At 41.3% G+C, this 17,069-nt stretch overlaps 1 protein-coding gene across 3 annotated transcripts in view; it reads right to left on the bottom strand.

The window, feature by feature from the left end:
- ADAMTS20 (ADAM metallopeptidase with thrombospondin type 1 motif 20) overlaps nt 1-17,069 on the bottom strand; it is a 1,386,529-nt gene that overhangs the window by 897,766 nt on the left and 471,694 nt on the right. For all 3 annotated transcript variants that reach the window (XM_085653052.1, XM_085653051.1, XM_085653053.1), the window contains 2 exons: nt 4,904-4,944; nt 3,569-3,674 (listed from right to left, as the gene is read on the bottom strand). In XM_085653052.1, coding sequence (XP_085509178.1) covers nt 3,569-3,674; nt 4,904-4,944 — 147 coding nt within the window. The remainder of the gene's footprint in view (nt 1-3,568; nt 3,675-4,903; nt 4,945-17,069) is intronic.

Raw genomic sequence — 17,069 nt, 5'->3', positions numbered from 1 at the left:
GGCCTGGGGCTCTGGATATCTCTGGTGCATTCTCAGACACCTAGCCATGCTGCTTGATAGGGAGAGTGATAGGAGTGGGGCATAGGCCGATATAAGCCAAGTATTATTGCTGCCCCGGTAGTGTTGTAAATCAGGCGGAGGCTGGGCTCCTGCCTTCATCCAATACCCCTCCAGATGTTTCTTCAGTTGCACATTTGAACAAGGTGAAACAGGTATGGTGCCTTTGATATTAATATTCATTTGTTTGGGAATAGGGATTACTGGAACCCGTATTTGAACAGGTAGCTTCAGCCACTCAAAATGGTGGAATTTTATCCAATAATACCACTCAGGGTGGAACATCATCATTGGTAATGAGTGTCTGAGAGGGAGCACAATTTGAGTGTTTTTGGAATATATATGAAATCCTCTGCTGCTCACCATTACAAGGTCATGCAGCAGTTCGGGGTAGGTGTTAAATAATACAGGTGAAAACAGAGAGGATGGTTTTTTAATGGAACTATGAATTGATGGCTTTAGCCATCTATCACTGTAAGACATGTCATCCTTGGGTTGTCTTCCCCAACTTTTTGCCTGCTTACCTCCAATTTTTTGCTGTATCTTTTGGTTCGTCTTAGGACTCTGAGCACATTACCACTACCAACCAGCTGCGGTCTGTGCAGGTAACAGCGGTGGGGCTGTGGGGTCGGGTAAGGGGGGATTTCGAGGGACGATGCAGAGGGTAAATGAATTATTTATTTAATTTTCCCTCTGATTCGTCCCTCGAAATCCCCTTACCCGCCTCCACCGTACCACCACTGTTATCTGTATGGACCGCGGCTGCTGCTAACCAGTGCTAAAGTGCATGTGCTTCTCACCTTAACATGGTGACATTGATGTGTGCCTGATTGGCATATTTAGCTAACCTGTAAGTCCCTTTTAAAGTGGTTTAACACATACACAGGGCCTGTAATCTAAATGCTACTTGTTGGCCTGCAGCACTAATTGTGCCTTTCAAACCTGTCTCAGACCTGCAATTGTAAGGCTTGCGCGTGCAGTTTTACTGCCACTTCGACTTGACATTTAAAACCATTTGCCAAGCCTTAAACTCCACATTTAATACACATAGGTCACCCCTAAGGTAGGCCCTAGGTAGCCTTAAGGACAGGGTTCTGTGTAAGTAAAAGGTAGGACATGTACTTTTACTTTTTACATGTCCTGGTAGTGACAAACAGCTAAATGTGTTTGTCACTACAATGAGGCCTACTCCTCTCATAGGCTTGCATTGGGAATTCCTTAAAACACTTTTACGCTGTAACTCCTGATAAGAAAGGAGTAGACAAATCATGTTTCATTTCTTTGGAATGGTAATGATAAATCCCCCTTAGTGGTAAAGTTGTATTTGACATTACTATTTTCGAAAAGCCACTTTTAGAAAGTGGAAAGAGAAGAAAGAAAAAAGAGAAAAAAGAACAGACCCACGTCTAGGTATACCCTTCCTACTTAGGGTAACAAAAGCAAAAAGAACAAATGAAGGACAGAATGCCAAACAATGCAAAAATTCACCCCCAGTCCAAGGATCTGGGTTTTATCCATCACTTTTTTGCTCACCGCGCCACCCCACTTTGGACCAGCCATATGCAAATCAGTCTTGACCCTGCTCCTCATGGGAACATTCCAGCCCGACCTGCCAAGCCAAGTCCTCTCTGCACTGAAAACAAGCATCCTGGGACCGGTTTTGGGATCTTACCTCTCATCAGCCAGGCTAGCCTGAATCCAGTGACACAGTGAGCACAGGACCCAAATCTGGGCATACCCTTCCCACTTAGGATGACAAAAGCAAAAAAGTGGAAATGTCCCTGCACTTAACTTAGCTCTGTGTACCAGGAGCCTGTCTACAATACAAGCCTGGGCTGGGTGACAGCTACACTTAGTGCATCCCTTCTCAACAGCCACAAACACAGAAAGGGTGGGTGTGACAGAGGACTCATCTGCATTCATCTGCATTCTGATAGCCAGCAGGAAGGTGGAGAGGGTGTGGACACTTACATCTGAATAGACTGTGTCCTGTCCCCACACAAAGAACTGTTTACCACCCACAGATTGCGTGGCAGATAGAATTGCCACTTTGCCTGGACTGACACTTCAAGGAATTGCTTCTCTGCTTTGCTGAGCTGCCCTGCTGCCTGCTGATCTCTGCCCTACTGAACACAAGGACTAGACCCATCTCACTTAAACCCAGAGTGACTTCAAGGGTTTTCTGGTGTGCCTTCTGTTTTCTGAAGACTCAGGGACACAAAAGACTTCTGCAATTCTGCTGGTGCTGGTGGACTCTGTCATATTTGAACCCTACCCTTGCCTGTAGTGCCCCCCTCCAGTCTTGCGCCTCAGAAGTGGGTTCTTCAGCTATTTTGCTACAAAACCAGTGTATCATCACCACTGCATCGGTCGGAACCAAAGCATTCCCCTTCAACGCAGGGGCTGTTTAACGGCAGCGATTCTACAGCCTGCGCTGCCCGACCACTAACATCTGTGCAGCTCGATAATGATAGAGCGACCTGAATGAGTGGAAAAGATAGGCACATCGTGCCCATTGCGGTGGGCCTGAAATATGGATTTAACCCGGTCCCTTGTGACTTCAAGTAACCTTTTAATGCTATTGACTTCTAAGCACTGTTTTAGGATTTTTTCTTTAAAAATTCCTATCTCGACTTTTACTGATTGAATTTTTGTCATCTTGGTCTTGGTTTACTCACATAAATATTCTCTATTTGTCTACACCTGCATGTGGTCTTTTTGTGGTGCATTCATTGTATTACTGTATGTGTGTTTCACAAATACATAACACATTGCCTCTTAAGTTTAGCCTGCCTGCTCTGTGCTAAGCAACCATAGGGTAAGCACAGGGTGTATTCATTGTATTACTGTATGTGTGTTGCACAAATACATAACACATTGCCTCCTAAGTTTAGCCTGTCTGCTCTGTGCAGAGCAACCATAGGGTAAGCACAGGTTAATTTAAAGTATATATCTGACTTACCTGGACTAGGATTGTGGTCCCTACTTAGACAGGGTGCAAACATCTGCCATCTAGGGATCCAATTTCTAATATTCACCCTATGTACTACTATATATGATTATTGGACAGGTAGGTTTAGCAGCATTCTGCTCATTGCAGGATGCTTGGACCCTCAGGCAGCAGCATTAGTATTAGTAGTGGCCTTACGGCTAGAGTGCTCGACCTCGAAGCTGGTGAACCGGGTTCGAGTCTCGTCAACGACGCTCAACATCCTGCGATTCTGGGGAAATCACTTCATCTCCCCGTGCCTAACAAAAAATGAATGTGTCCTTCTGTAACAAAACTGGTGCTCATGTAAAGCGCTCTGATACCCGATGTCTCGGGTCTAGTTCACGCTATATAAAACTCTAACAAAAAAAATTATTAGTATTTACTGTTTATTCTTGCTCACAGTGCCTGGTAAATTTAACAGTGCAATTATACATAGACCAAATCCAATAAATACACTGTTTAATAAGTTATGAGCCTAATGCAAAATCCATATCCTGAGGAGGCATAATGCATACTTACACATGTCCTAATTCATGTGCGATGGTAAAGGCAGCGCTTAATCCATTTTCTTCACTTATTGAGCAGCTGCGATATGGATCACACATTGTGCCAAGTTCTGCTAAACCTAAAAATTTAAATAATTTACAATTACAATCATAAAACATCAATTCTGTTTCAAAGTTTACAATCTAAGACTGGAAGGAGGAAAAGAGATGAGTAACTTTCCAGTTGTCTGTCGGTTCAGTTCGTTTTCAGTATATGAATCCTTAATGATGATGTTCATACCATTGATAAATAATTGTAATAAAGTCTGATATAGTAAGGTATTATTTTGTTAATGCATCTGCATAAGATTGTGAGATTGCAGAAAATATAATTTCTTCCATGTAAACTACAGCCATACTTGCCGTTAAACTGTGAAGACTGGCAAGTATGGCTGTGCGTGTATCATTCGTTGACACATATGCACATTTGTATGGTTTACCGAGTTGTATCGTTTTATAATGGTAGGTAAGGATATGTTCTACTGAACCTGTATAGTTAATTAAGACGTGTTTCATTTGGCATAGCTTCATACATGTGTGGAAAGGTGACTGTGCTAAGAATTGTCTCAGGCAGCTTTTAAATTGACTACAATTAGTGAGTAAGATCTCTGAAATATAACTGTGACGTTCAAAACAGGCCAACATGTATTTCTGTTGTTTGTGGCATTTCCAAGGCAAAATATATGAGGGCACAATATAATATAAATATACCAAACAGAAAATGGAAAATTCTTGACAATCTTTACTTAACAATCGTTAATCCTGACACACGTTCTTCAATGTCTTATTCATGTTTACCAGTCCCTGCGGCTTTCAAGTTTGATGTTGAAGATGTGAATGTGAAATAAGAGTGGCAGTAAGACCTTTTAAAGGCGATACATATTGTAAGGGTGCATGCACAGGTTACTAGTTTGGGTAAGGAATAAGTCTGTAGAAAAGGCTAAGCATTCCATAAGTAGTTTGCAAATGGGTAAATTAATGTTCCATTTGGGCAGTAAGATTCAGTACACCAAAACTATTCCTTCAGCCACAGATGTAAAGAGATTCGAAATCACAGAAGGAACCACTATAAACTTTCTGGCCATGTTAATTCTTCCCATTTGCACGCTCTATTTTGGGTCAACCCATTGCTAGGCATTTTAACTCTTAAACATCGCTATGTGGGAGGTTAAAATGATGTGCTTTCTGGTGCACAGTATTGGCGCATAACAACATTCATTGTGCTTTTACAAACATGTGTTTACCAGTTGTTAATACAAGTATTTGTTTTTATCATTTTGTATCGTTTTTCAGATATACCATTACTTACCCAGAGTATCACACTTATTGCTGGCTCTGCAGATATCTTCCCTATGACAAAACAAAATATTGTGCTGATGTTATGTACTGTTTGAATTCATACTTTCCAGTGTTCAAATTACATTTATATTAAATGTGATTGTAGAGCCACAGCAGACAGAAACCGGTATCAACTAAGTCATCACCACTTTCTTGGTGAAAGTTATTACATTTTACAGTATTTAATCTTGAACTTTTTGGAAAAGATCACAACAGGAATAATTGTGGTGTTTCTGTAGTACAGCTAGGTTTGTGCAATGCACATACGTATATACATACATACATGCATAATTTAAGTTACTGCTATCCCACTGTTCCTTAAACTACATTCTATGTTAAGGTCCTTAAAATATTAATTTGCATTTTCTTCCAGTACTAAGGACTAACTAAATTCTTCTTCAAAAATATATTCCTCCAAAAACATACACTTGTAATATAACAGCAAATACAGCTGCATAGCATTCTAAATGGTAAGAGCATTTTAAAGTCATGCATGTGCAATAAGTTGACGCATTTTGCAATGAAATACAAATACGCTAAATCTGTGGAACTTCCAACACCTGGTTTGCGCCGGGACAGCACCGCCAAAGGTGTGCACGGCCTGCCTCCCAGATTACGAGTTCAACCCGTGTCTGGCAGGCTTTTCTTTTGACCTTCCCGCAGAGGTGCTCTGAAAACCGGCACCACAATGGGAACGCAAAAGCAGTTCCAGTATGGCATGGACTGTGAAATTCATGTCATGCTGGAACTCAGGGTGCATGCAAACAGAGGGCACATATTGTACCCCCGAATGCATCCCCATGTTGGTGGACGGATGGGGGCCTGGTACAGCCCCCTTTCGTTCCCCACAACCAGCCATTGCATGGTGAGCTCACTGCCATGAAAAGGTTGGCGGTGGGGAAACTCGAAGGTGGGTGGGACCACTGCGGTCTGCTGAGCATATTGGATACCCCTGGCCGCTGCACCACTGCCAGGAAACAGCAGTTCCCTGTCACAGCCTCTGCAGCAGTGGTGGTCCGAATGGTCGCATCGGAATACCGCGGCCGTACGACCGCCAACGCGAGTTAGCAGACTCGTAATCAACTCCTTAGATTTTTATGTTGAACCAAAGAATCCAAAGCAGCATAGATATTTTGAATAGTGTGGGAATCTAAGGTCTTAAGTTGCGGCATCCAGTTTCAAGCTAACACCAACTACCTGTGACACAAAGGTATAACCTGAACTGTATTTATGTGCATATTAGCTCAAAGTAATATTAACCTGTCAGTGACAGTGACTAGCACCCAAGTGATATTTTCACTGTGGCAGGCCAAAGTGTTCTGTGTGGAAAACAGTGGAGAGATTAATATGTTAATTCTATATCTCAGGAATGGGTCCAGCTAGTAAAATAATTAAACAACAATGTTTAATTATTATTAAAATTCCAATTTAATTGTAAAGTCAGAATTATATTAAATATTGAGGAAAAGTAGCTTGCAGAAAAATACTCGACCTGAATGGGTAGAGATTACTCCTCTGAACTACACTGAAGACGCAGGGTGGGTTCTGAGGGCATCCTTTTAAACACTGCAGTGTTGAATCCTGCTTGAGTGTAACCTCAAGCTTGACAGGTCTGCTGGGTTCACATAGAACACACGAGGCACACTTGAAAAGAGAGAACAGAATGGCAAGACAATTCTTGGGTCTGGTTCCTGAAGGACTTCGTTTTGGTCCAACCAGATGTTTTTCTCTGGGTTTACATATTACCCTTGGGGAACACTTGAAAAGGGAGAGAACTGAATGCCAAGACAATTCTTTTGGATTCACAGTCTGGTTGCTGTAGGGACTCTGTTTTTGTCCTACCCAGACGTCTATCTCTGGGTTTATGGTGGATCACTTGGCTGTCTCAAACTGGATTTTAGTGTTAGATGTGTGTTAAAATTCTTTAGCTTCTTCTCTTTAATGTGTGGCCTAAACAAAGTCCAATTTTGGAGATCCAACTCAGAACTGTTTATGGTTAGGATTTATCATTTTGAAGCTATGGCCTACGTAGATTGACAAAATGCTGCATAGAAATCCTCAATTTGCCAGGGTGATAGAGGATTATAGAAGGGAATGAGTGAAAACTGTTGCCCTATTATGTGGGTTTGTAATTTTCTGCCTGAAGTAAGACAAAATGTAAAATTAAGATATGACAGAAGATGCATTGACACTGTATTTTGATAAGATTGCTGTATTAGACTGCAATAAAAATTATTCTAACTAAAAAGAAATCCTTAATTTGCACATAAAGTGGAATGACATCCTTCTATTTCTGTTGTGTGCACTTCTTGTCCAACATAAAATCTAAAAAACTTCTCTCAATCCTTGGACTGCTTACCAGTGACACATTGAAAGTAATTTCTGCCCATGCATACTCTCACTATCAAAATTGGATTACAGAGAGTAAGAGACTGCCCCAGAGGGCTTCACAGTATCCTTAGAGAACAATTTTCCAAACTCCTACTAGATAGATGAACCGAGATGCAACATTTTTGAAAGCTACTGCTACAAAATACCCATGCTCAGAAAATAAGTCGACACAACAGCTTCAGAAGAAATACTGACGTTCACACAATGTTTAACTTGTAAAATAATGAGTGCCAGTACCCAGGACTCTGCTGAAAAGATTGTGACCAGCTGCTTAGCCCCCAGTCCACCTTTTCTCTTTCTTCCACTACCAGCCACCCTCTGTCTACGTATCTCACTCTTGCAGGTTCCTGCCTTCTCCCTTTGTGAAGGTTGTTTTGTTTTTCTCTTCGTCCGTCTTTCCCTTTTGAGTGTTTTCACTCTTTTACTTTCATATATGTCTGATGCTGATAAAGGAAATCATGTCCCCAAAAATTAGTGCCAGTGGCTCCGCCGGCTCAAATTAAACACTGCCTTCACACTAAGGAACCTGTACCATATGTTATGTTATTCCCCTTGATGCAAGGAGGGGTTCCTCTAGTTTTTGAAATGGAACCCACTAATGCTAATAGTGGCTGCATCATAGGGTTTCCACCAAGTATAACTAGTGTATCTGAGTTTGCTTTGACACCTGAGTTACAGCGGAGCTGGTCTTTTTCAGGGATCCAATGAGTTTTAAAATTGCCTACAGGTGTCCCTATGTGGGTAGGTCATTTAAATGGTGGGACCCTTTGGTAAGGTTAAAAACAGTACAGTATGATGTGATCAGAATTATTATGAATTCCCACACCTTGATCTCCATGTTTCAGCTATATACTGAATGCCTCTCAGGGTCAAATGGCTTTCTTCAAGACCAGCAACAAGATCCCTACTACATCACTGAAAACACCAGCTCAGCTGTAACTCAGGAGTCAAAGCACACCCAGATACACTAGGTATACTGGGTGGGAATCTTATGATGAAGCATGCCGCTATTAGCATTAGTGGGTGAGGGTTCTTTTACAAAAACTGAAGGGACCCATCATTGGATCAAGGGGAATAAAATAACATATGGTATAGATTCTCTCTCGTTTGATACTTAAATAGATGAAAGTTAGGAAGTGGAGTGAGCTTCTTACTCCTCGTATTGATTTAAGATTTAAACTTTATCATTGCCTCTCACAATGGTGAGGTGATTACTGACCCATTCAAAAGTGTACATGCACAACCCTTGCTTAAAAAAACAGACAACTTTAGATCCATCACCGTCTTACTCTATATGACAAATATACTCAATAAAAGGATTGCTGTCCAACTTAATGAAAACATTAATAAATGCCAACTACATTTATTCTTTCAGCCAGATTTTAGAGCCGGCTACAGTATGGAAACAAACCTCCTCAAAATCATGGACGACTTTCTTAAATTTCTCACCAAAGGGAACATGTCTTGTAGCCTTTCTGAGCTAAACCTCAGTCTTCAAAATGACTGGCCATGAAATCCTTCTACTGTTTTAAAACAAGCATTTCCAATGCAATAGGTCTCGTATATTGCATTGCAAAATATTTTTTGTTTACTAGCGCCCATGCACTGCTTTCACATTTTTGGAGGCCTCGCCACTTTCTTTAGACAAGGTGCATCTAAAGAAAGGGGCGTGGCTGACATTAAAGTGAACCCACGGCATGCGGTGTTGACAAATAAAATCATCGGTTTGTCAAGTTGATATACAGATGTTTTTATTTTGTAAAAGCGCCCATGCCGTGCTTTCACTTTAACAGTGGCTGCACACCCTTACTTTAGGCACGGCTTGTCTATAGAAAGGGGCGTGGCCTCCATGGATGTGAAAGCGCTGCATGGGCGTTAGTAAACAAAAAAATTAGTAAGCACGGTCGCTAAACTTACTGCAGACTGCCATTAGTAAGTTAAATAAATAAAGAAACACAGCCGCTTTAGTTCAAGCAGACCGCTAATAATAAGTAAAATAAAATCAGGCCGCGTGCTGCGACCTAGTGACTGGAATGGGGCAAATCGTTAAACAAAATAGTGCTCAAAGCCAAGATAAAGCAGACCATGTAAAAAGAGCAGTAAAAGGTCCAGGCCTTATGGGAGGTAAGAATTGCAGACAAGGCAGTACCAAGGAGGGACTAACAAGCCTAATACCAACTCGGAAGCCAGCGTTTACGAAGGACAATAACACAAACCAAATATTGGAGGAGAGTGAGCGAGGCTTCAAAGCGATACTCCACTGCTGGATGCCTCGCAGCAGTGCATGCAGTGCCCAGGCTCGACCTAAAAATGCATGTTTTGAAGACACTGAGTCAAGATTTTTATTTGATTTAGTCCTCTGCTGAGAACAACATTTAAAAAAAAACAATTGTCATAAAAACGTTAATAAAATAATCATTTCAAAACAATTTTAAAAGCTCTTTACAAATTTAAACGGATTATGACATACAAATTTATCAAGCGGCAAGTTAAAGAGCGAGATAAGGCCTTGAACTAAAATTATAATATATCAAGTTCGGATAGGGTTTAGATGCCGGCGTATGGCCTTAACTAGTGTCGTATTTGAGCATTCAAAGAGGACATGTGGTAAAACTTGCACTCCTCCTTCAAATAAATCACAGATACTAGTAATGTTTTTAGTACTGTTCCATTTGGAAGTGAATGCTTTTAAAGGTAAAATCTCAAGTTGTAATAACATGACACAATGCTGGACTTCATGCCCTAAGGTAAAACAAATATAACATTGCTGGTGTTTGTATTCTATTGATTCTGCATACTGTTCGTGATGTATTAGTTGAGAGCAATGCTTAATGTCGAGATCGGAAATTATTCTCGGGGTTAGATGTTTTAGAAAAAGCCTCAGGTGAGCAGGAGTCCAGGATTTCAAAAGTGCTATTGTGCAATTCGATAAGTTAAAAGCTTTAATTAAATTCTGTCTAAAGGTGTGGTGCGATGATTTGTTCCGAACAATCTCAGTTTTTAACATAAATCTTAAGGGTCCTTGATCAGCGTGTATGAGATTATTAGCCCATTTTACGATGTTAGTGACAGGTCTGGCATATGAGCTAACTAACGAAAGCTTGAGGCGTAGAGCTTGAGCAGGTACTGCTTGATGGACTTTAATCAGTTTATGAAGGATATTCCCTTCTTTGATTTTTATTTGATGCCAGTATTTTATTAGAATGTATTCCAATGCATAGGATAAAATAGGCGGAATTTAGTACCAAAAACCTCTAAAAGGGAGAAAAAGTGTCTGTATCGGGAAGAGGAATACAAGCGTTGCAGTGTGCAAACGTGGGCATCTGCTTTACGACCTATGTGCCAAAAATGGGAGGAAGTTTGTAATGTTTGTGTACAAATTCGCCCCAGGTATGTATATTCATTAACCACCTCTATAGATTTCCCCCCAAGTGACCAGTTAAATTTGGTGAATTGCTTTCTTCCTCTAACAGGGCCAATTTTTGTTTGAGATATATTTGGGACTAAAAAAATTGTTCGGAATATCTGGTGAGAGCATATAAGTTTCTGTTTAGGCCGAATGGTGTGAGATCTACTATAACCATGTCGTCAGTGTACATCATGATATGTATTTTGCAAGATGATAGCTTTGGGGGGAAATTTATGATTTGTGTAAAACAATCAGGGAGATCACTTATGTAGAGAGAGAAAAGAAGGAGAGCTAAAAGACAACCTTTCCTGAGACCATTGGGTGCAGCTATTGGTCTAGTAAGTCCCTTCTCTCTCCCCATTTGTATTTTACACCATGTTGCTGTGTGTAGTGATACAATTATGTTAAGACGTTTATCGTGCATTCCTAATTTTCTTAGTTTTTTCCAGAGTGTTGGCCTATCTACTCTATCAAACGCTGTTGTAAAGTAAACAAATTTACAATAGATGACCTGCGATTTTGACACCACATATTTGTCTGTAGCACTACTATGTTATCAGTTATGTAGTGTTTTGGTAGGAACACAGCTTGAGTCATAGGGATCACTCCGCATGAGAAAGCCCAATCCTTCGAATGTTCCAGGACACTTGCCGCAAAGATCTTCCTGATAGCGTCCATTAAGCCGATTTGTCGATAATTGCTGGGAAGTGACCTAGAGCCCTTTCTAAAAATTGGAATCACAATGCTCCCTTGCCATGATTTAGGGATTTCCCCTGTAGCGTAAAAATGGGAATATAGGGGAGCTAAAAACGTACCCCAGTATTCTGGGTTGCTTTGCAGTAACTGTATCAGCATCTGATCGGGTCCCATTGCTGCAGAAGCTCTGGCATTCTTCATGGGGTATTTTATTTGCCGAACTGTAGGGGTAAGGATTTCCTAAGTATTTTTTTTCTTTTTTGCTTATTGCTAGATTCAATTTTTTTGCCATATATTAGGCTTATATAGGTCATGGATGTATTTTTCCCATTCTGTTGATGGAACGGCTAAGGCCTGCAGGGATTTCTTTGTTCCTGTTTGTTTGGCGATTAAACTCCATTCTGCCCTACTGTTCTTTTGTTTGGCTGCCGTTTGGATGTCAACCCAATTTTGATCCTGTTGAGCTTTTTGTTTATTTTCTTTTACCATCCGGCTGAATTCTTTTTGTTTTTGGATTTCTTTCTGTCTGATCTCTGCAAAATCAAAAGATTGCATCTGGATTAATTTATTTAATGTGATTATTCCTTGATCTAGGCTTTCTTTTCCAATTTCCCACATGCGTTTTCCAACATGTTTAAATATCCTGCAAGGGTGCCACTACTGTGTTAAGGACTTCTTCGAAATGTAGTACTTGGGCATTGATAATGGCGGAATTTAAATTGTTAATTGTTGTTGAATTCTATATCTGCCGCCCTTTTGCCTGGCTTACAACAACGGTACCACGCAAATGAGTAATGGTCCATGGAGATGTAGGCTGCAATATTATTCCAGTTTTTAGATACAGTTTTGCATGATCACTTTCCTGTGTAAATTGGATACTTAATGTAAAAGCTTCCCTGAATAAGTCTTGGCTACAGATCATGTAGTCTAGGATCAATGAGCTAGAGTTACCTTTTCTTGTGAAGGCCGCGGGGATGTCTCCTTCTGTGCTTCCATCTAAAATAACTCCATTTAGCGCTGTTAGGGAGGAGAGTAATATTTTCCCGCGTTGGTCTGCTTTTATCTCTGGTGGAAATACTGGTAATGTAATTGACAAAGCTTCCTCCTGTTCACCATACTCCGATTTTTCCAAGAGTGCATTTGAGATATTCCTGTTGAAGTCTCCTGTTAAAATAACGGAGGGGTATCCTTTTGCTTCAACTACTGCTTCAACTTCCTCAAATGTTTTAATCATGAGAGAATTCTTTTTGGAGCCTGGGGGGGATATAAACATTTAAAATTATTAAATCTTGGGAAATGTCCATATTTCATTCCAGTGCTTAACCTTGATACATTGTACGTTCATAATACGCGTATTGATAACTTCCAGGTCCCAATAAAAATCTTCGCATAGAATTGCGAGTCCGCCTTTAGCATGAACCCTGCTAACTGTTTCTGCAGGTACGTCATAAAAGAAGTCGTCTTTTTGGTTGAAAGTTTTTATTGCCCAAGTATCTTGTAGGGCTACCACCGCCGGAGTGTTTCCCAGATTTAGAGCTAAATTCTCCGGGTTTTCTCCTGCTATATTCCACGACGCAATGCTCAAACTTCAGCTAAAAAGGGAATTTATTTTACATTCCTTGTTTGTGACTATTTAGGTTTCTCGAAATCCAGGATCAGCAATTTTCCTTTGGTGTTATCTCCGTTTTTATTGGATTTTTTTCCAGATTGGTCTCTCTCCATGTTTTATAAGGATGGTTACGTTTTCGTCAATGTCTTTAGAGAGGTTTTTGGTGCCACGGGGTAATTGATCAGAGTGGGGGGTTTCATTTCATTCCTCTTCTTAAATGTTTGCTGTTTTTGATTTCCTCTGTGGTTTACAACTGTGACATCAAATTCATTTTTATGGAGGATGTCACTATCTTTTAGGTTTAGGGCATTTTGTGTCGATTGTGTTGAATAATGAAAGACTATAACCGTTATTGTGTGAGGTTTTTGAAAGCTTAGTAATTTGGGCTTTTGCTGGAGTTTTCTGTTCTGAAGATGGGGGATTCGGGAATCTTAACTTCTGCGTCTTCCGTTTCAAGAATCTTCTGTTTGCTCTTTTCTTGATCCTTTCCTTCTTGATTTTTTCGTTTCAATTTTCCTTTCTTGCTAGGACAACTCAGGCGTTCTGTGGCTGAGGTTCCAATTTTGGGTGTTTCTTCTTTACCTATTAGGTTATTAGACGATTCTATGGATTCTCTCTGGTTAAAGATTGGATAATAGGAAATTACATTGTGTAATTCTTTAACGATGTTGGAGTCTTTGAAAAGTTTTCTGAGAGAATAGATTTTGTCATCCTTGAGCTTCTTGTTTTTTACTTTTTGTGTGATCTAACCCGTTTGGGTCCCCAATTGTATCTTAACAAGGGTTTAGTCTTCTGATACTATGGATTCTTTGAGGATTTGTTTTTTCACAACGTCATTTTCTTCTCCTTTTGTTAATGGAGAGTGGTAATTTTGTTTGAATTGCTTTTTATTTTTTTGGTCAATTAGATATTGTAGTATTCCTATTTGTATTTCCAGGATCTGGTCAGAGTTTTCTATAAAATTCTCTAAGAGGGTCAGTACTGATTCCAAGATCCTTTGTAGAATGAATAACGAACAGGAGACAGCGTTTTGTCCATTCGAAGATTGCAAAGTGTTGAACAGCGGAAATTCCGGTGAATGCGAGAAGTTTCCCGCTGAATCAGATGTATTATGTGGAGTGCTGTTATGTAATTGCAATGTCTCGATTATTATTTTAGAGACGTGGGGAAGAGGAGTATCATTTAGATTTATATCTAAAGCGGAAATCTGTGTCTGGAATTTGAAATAGCTCAGTTTCTGGTGGATAAAGAGGTGGATCAAAGAGCTCTGGCAGGTCGTTGATTTTTGTTGGTACTGGTTTTGTAAACTCTATTGCCTGTTCCCAGCTTGTCCTTTATTGTTTTGGGAATGAATGCTGGTATCCTCTGCATTATCTAAACCTATGTTCTGTGTTTTTTCCTGCTCAATTCGTGAATTTACTTGTTCCGTTTTGGGAGGTTTGGCAAAGAAATTTGTTATTTCTACGCTCCCAGGAAAACTCCTATATGGGATGCCTTACCCGTACTCTTTCACGTTGATTGTTGCGTGCCCAGTCTTTTCATGTGGATTGTTTGTGTTCTTAGTTTCTTATAACCCATGATGAACAAAAAGACAGGGAGGTGCCGGTAACTGGTGTTGGTAAATGTCAACCTTACAGTTGGAGTGGACAAAGTCCCTACAAATCACATCCAGGCTCAGCTGGGCAGCTTCTGCTAGAACTTAGTCTCTGACCTAACGATAGTCTGCTAAAATTGCCACCTTTGATTGTGTTTTAGTCCGTGCACCTCCTACCTAGGTGCTGCCTCAACGTTGTCCTGTGATTTACCCTCACTTGCTCCCCATCCTTCCTCCTTTGACGTCAAGGTAATGGGGGGGCGTGGGCGGAATGCTTGTGGAGAGTCGGTTATCAGAACACTCATGAGACTGGTGTTTGATGGGGCTAGCACTTTCAGGTAGTACCCCGGTTCCCTTCCTGCTAGTGATGTGTTTGATATACTTTATGCCCCCCTGCCCATGAGTGGGGTCAACTGGAGGCCTGATGAAGCTGTGGGGAGACAAGGAGGGGCCACACCTACCTATTTATCGACCACTGGGGACCCTCCTGACTCAATCCGCTCTGACCTACTGTCCACTGCTGCTGTATCTGTGGTCCACTGAAGGCCACCAGCCACCCCCTGGTTGCTGACCCGTGACTGGTGACTGTGTTGCTGAGGATCAAGCGGCTGTGGGAGAGAACAGAGAAAGACACGGGAGAAAGAGGGCATGGTCACTCACTTCCCAGTTGTTTTGCAGCAGTGCCTTCACTCCGCTTGCTCTGTTCCACTGCTGTACTTGCCCGGCACTATCAGGACGAGTGGGGCACTTCAGGAAGGGCTACAGGCTGCACCCGAACCTAGTCGGGCCGCCTCTGTGGGTCTCCTGTGGCTCTCACTCAGCGGCTACCGTCTAATGGCAGCCGCACTCGTCCTAACACTTGACCTCTGGAGCTCCAAAAGGGGAATTCCTACCGATGCCTGCTGCTGCCTGTGCATATGCCTGTGCCAGGCAGGCTGCTGGGTTGTGGGCTGGAAAGAAAACTGCCGCAGACTATGGGCAGAGCAGGGGGCCAATGGGGGAATTGGGAATCGAGGCGCTCAAGACGCTCTCTGCTCCGCGCTCAGCTCCACTACCCACTTTCCGCTCACTGCTCGCAGCTCCTCTCTTGCCTGCTTGCCTTCTCTCCCTCACACCGCGGCCGCAGCTACAAACTGCGGCTCAGCAGCTTGGAGACTCCGGCATTGGTCTCTCTGCTTGCTCTGCTCCGCTACTCAACGGATCCTTCTCCGCTGATCGGCTTATCGGTGCTTATTTAATAATGCGTGAGATACTTAGCGGGTCTCGAAATGCATATTTTCACATGAGCGAATACACTGAAATCCTAACATGACCCAAGAAACTGTGCTGACTTTGGTCAAGAGGACAACATCTATTCCACTATCCACTTCCTTTGACGACACTGATCTTAGCTGATCCCCATCTTACTTCGCTGCAACTGGCAGGTGATTTCTATAAGTGAAAATTGAGAAATCATCACCCCCTCCAGGTTTGCTGTGCAACAGGGCTCTATTCTATCCACCATCCTATTTAATATGCCCTTGGAGCCATTTGGTCAACTCCTGCAGAAGCACCTAGTCTCCTTTCAACAATACACAGCCAGCTAAACCTATACTGGCCCACACTAGACATAAATCATGAATAATTAATAAAATACGACAAATGTTAGAATCTTTGAAGATGAATCTTACATCTCTAAACCAAGTGACCTGTCTCACAGAATGCACTGATTGTATTGGGGCTCACATCTACTAATTACAAGTTTTTTAGTATATTAACTAGAGAACTAAAACCCACTCCTGAGGGCTCATGGACATCGAGATCTCTGTGTGATTTTCAGCCTCGCTGCTGTGGACCTTGGATGCTTTATTTTGGGTAAATCATCCCACGTTTTGAAATTACTTACTATTCCCACCACCTCGTTAATAGTGTTAACTAGTTTACAGACAGTAGTGTGATGAAAAGAAAGAATCTAAAGGTGTGATGCATCAGTGAGCCTGCACTGCCTTATGAAAAAAGGAAATAAAATACATTATTTACATAATAATCATATGAAAGATAACGGAGGTGAAGACAGGATAGGTAATTTTGCAACTTGTAGAATGAGCATGCACTGAGCACAACTTTGAAGAAGTGTTTTTTAAATCCACATATTTTTATTGAATTTTCTATAGGGGAACTGCATAGTTCTCAGAAGTGCGGATGGAGTCGCTAAATTTTTTTATAACTATGACAGCAAATGGAAGCACACATGTTCAGATAAACCTTTAGTTATATTTCCTCTTCCCCTTGCAGTACTGTTTCCTTGTAGGACTTAATTACCTCTTCAAGTTACTTGTCATTATGTGTCCTTTCTCCATGTTTGCCGTGCATCCTCTGAGGCTTTCGCTTAGTAAAACTGAGGTAATGTTCACAAATGACCAAGATAAATAGAAATTGTTGCTGCATATAACATCCTG

Source organism: Triturus cristatus, chromosome 4_1 (assembly GCF_964204655.1).
Source record: "Triturus cristatus chromosome 4_1, aTriCri1.1, whole genome shotgun sequence".
NCBI lineage: Eukaryota > Metazoa > Chordata > Amphibia > Caudata > Salamandridae > Triturus > Triturus cristatus.
The sequence above is the reverse complement of the archived record's forward strand: the minus strand, read 5'-3'. Positions and strand labels throughout refer to the sequence as shown.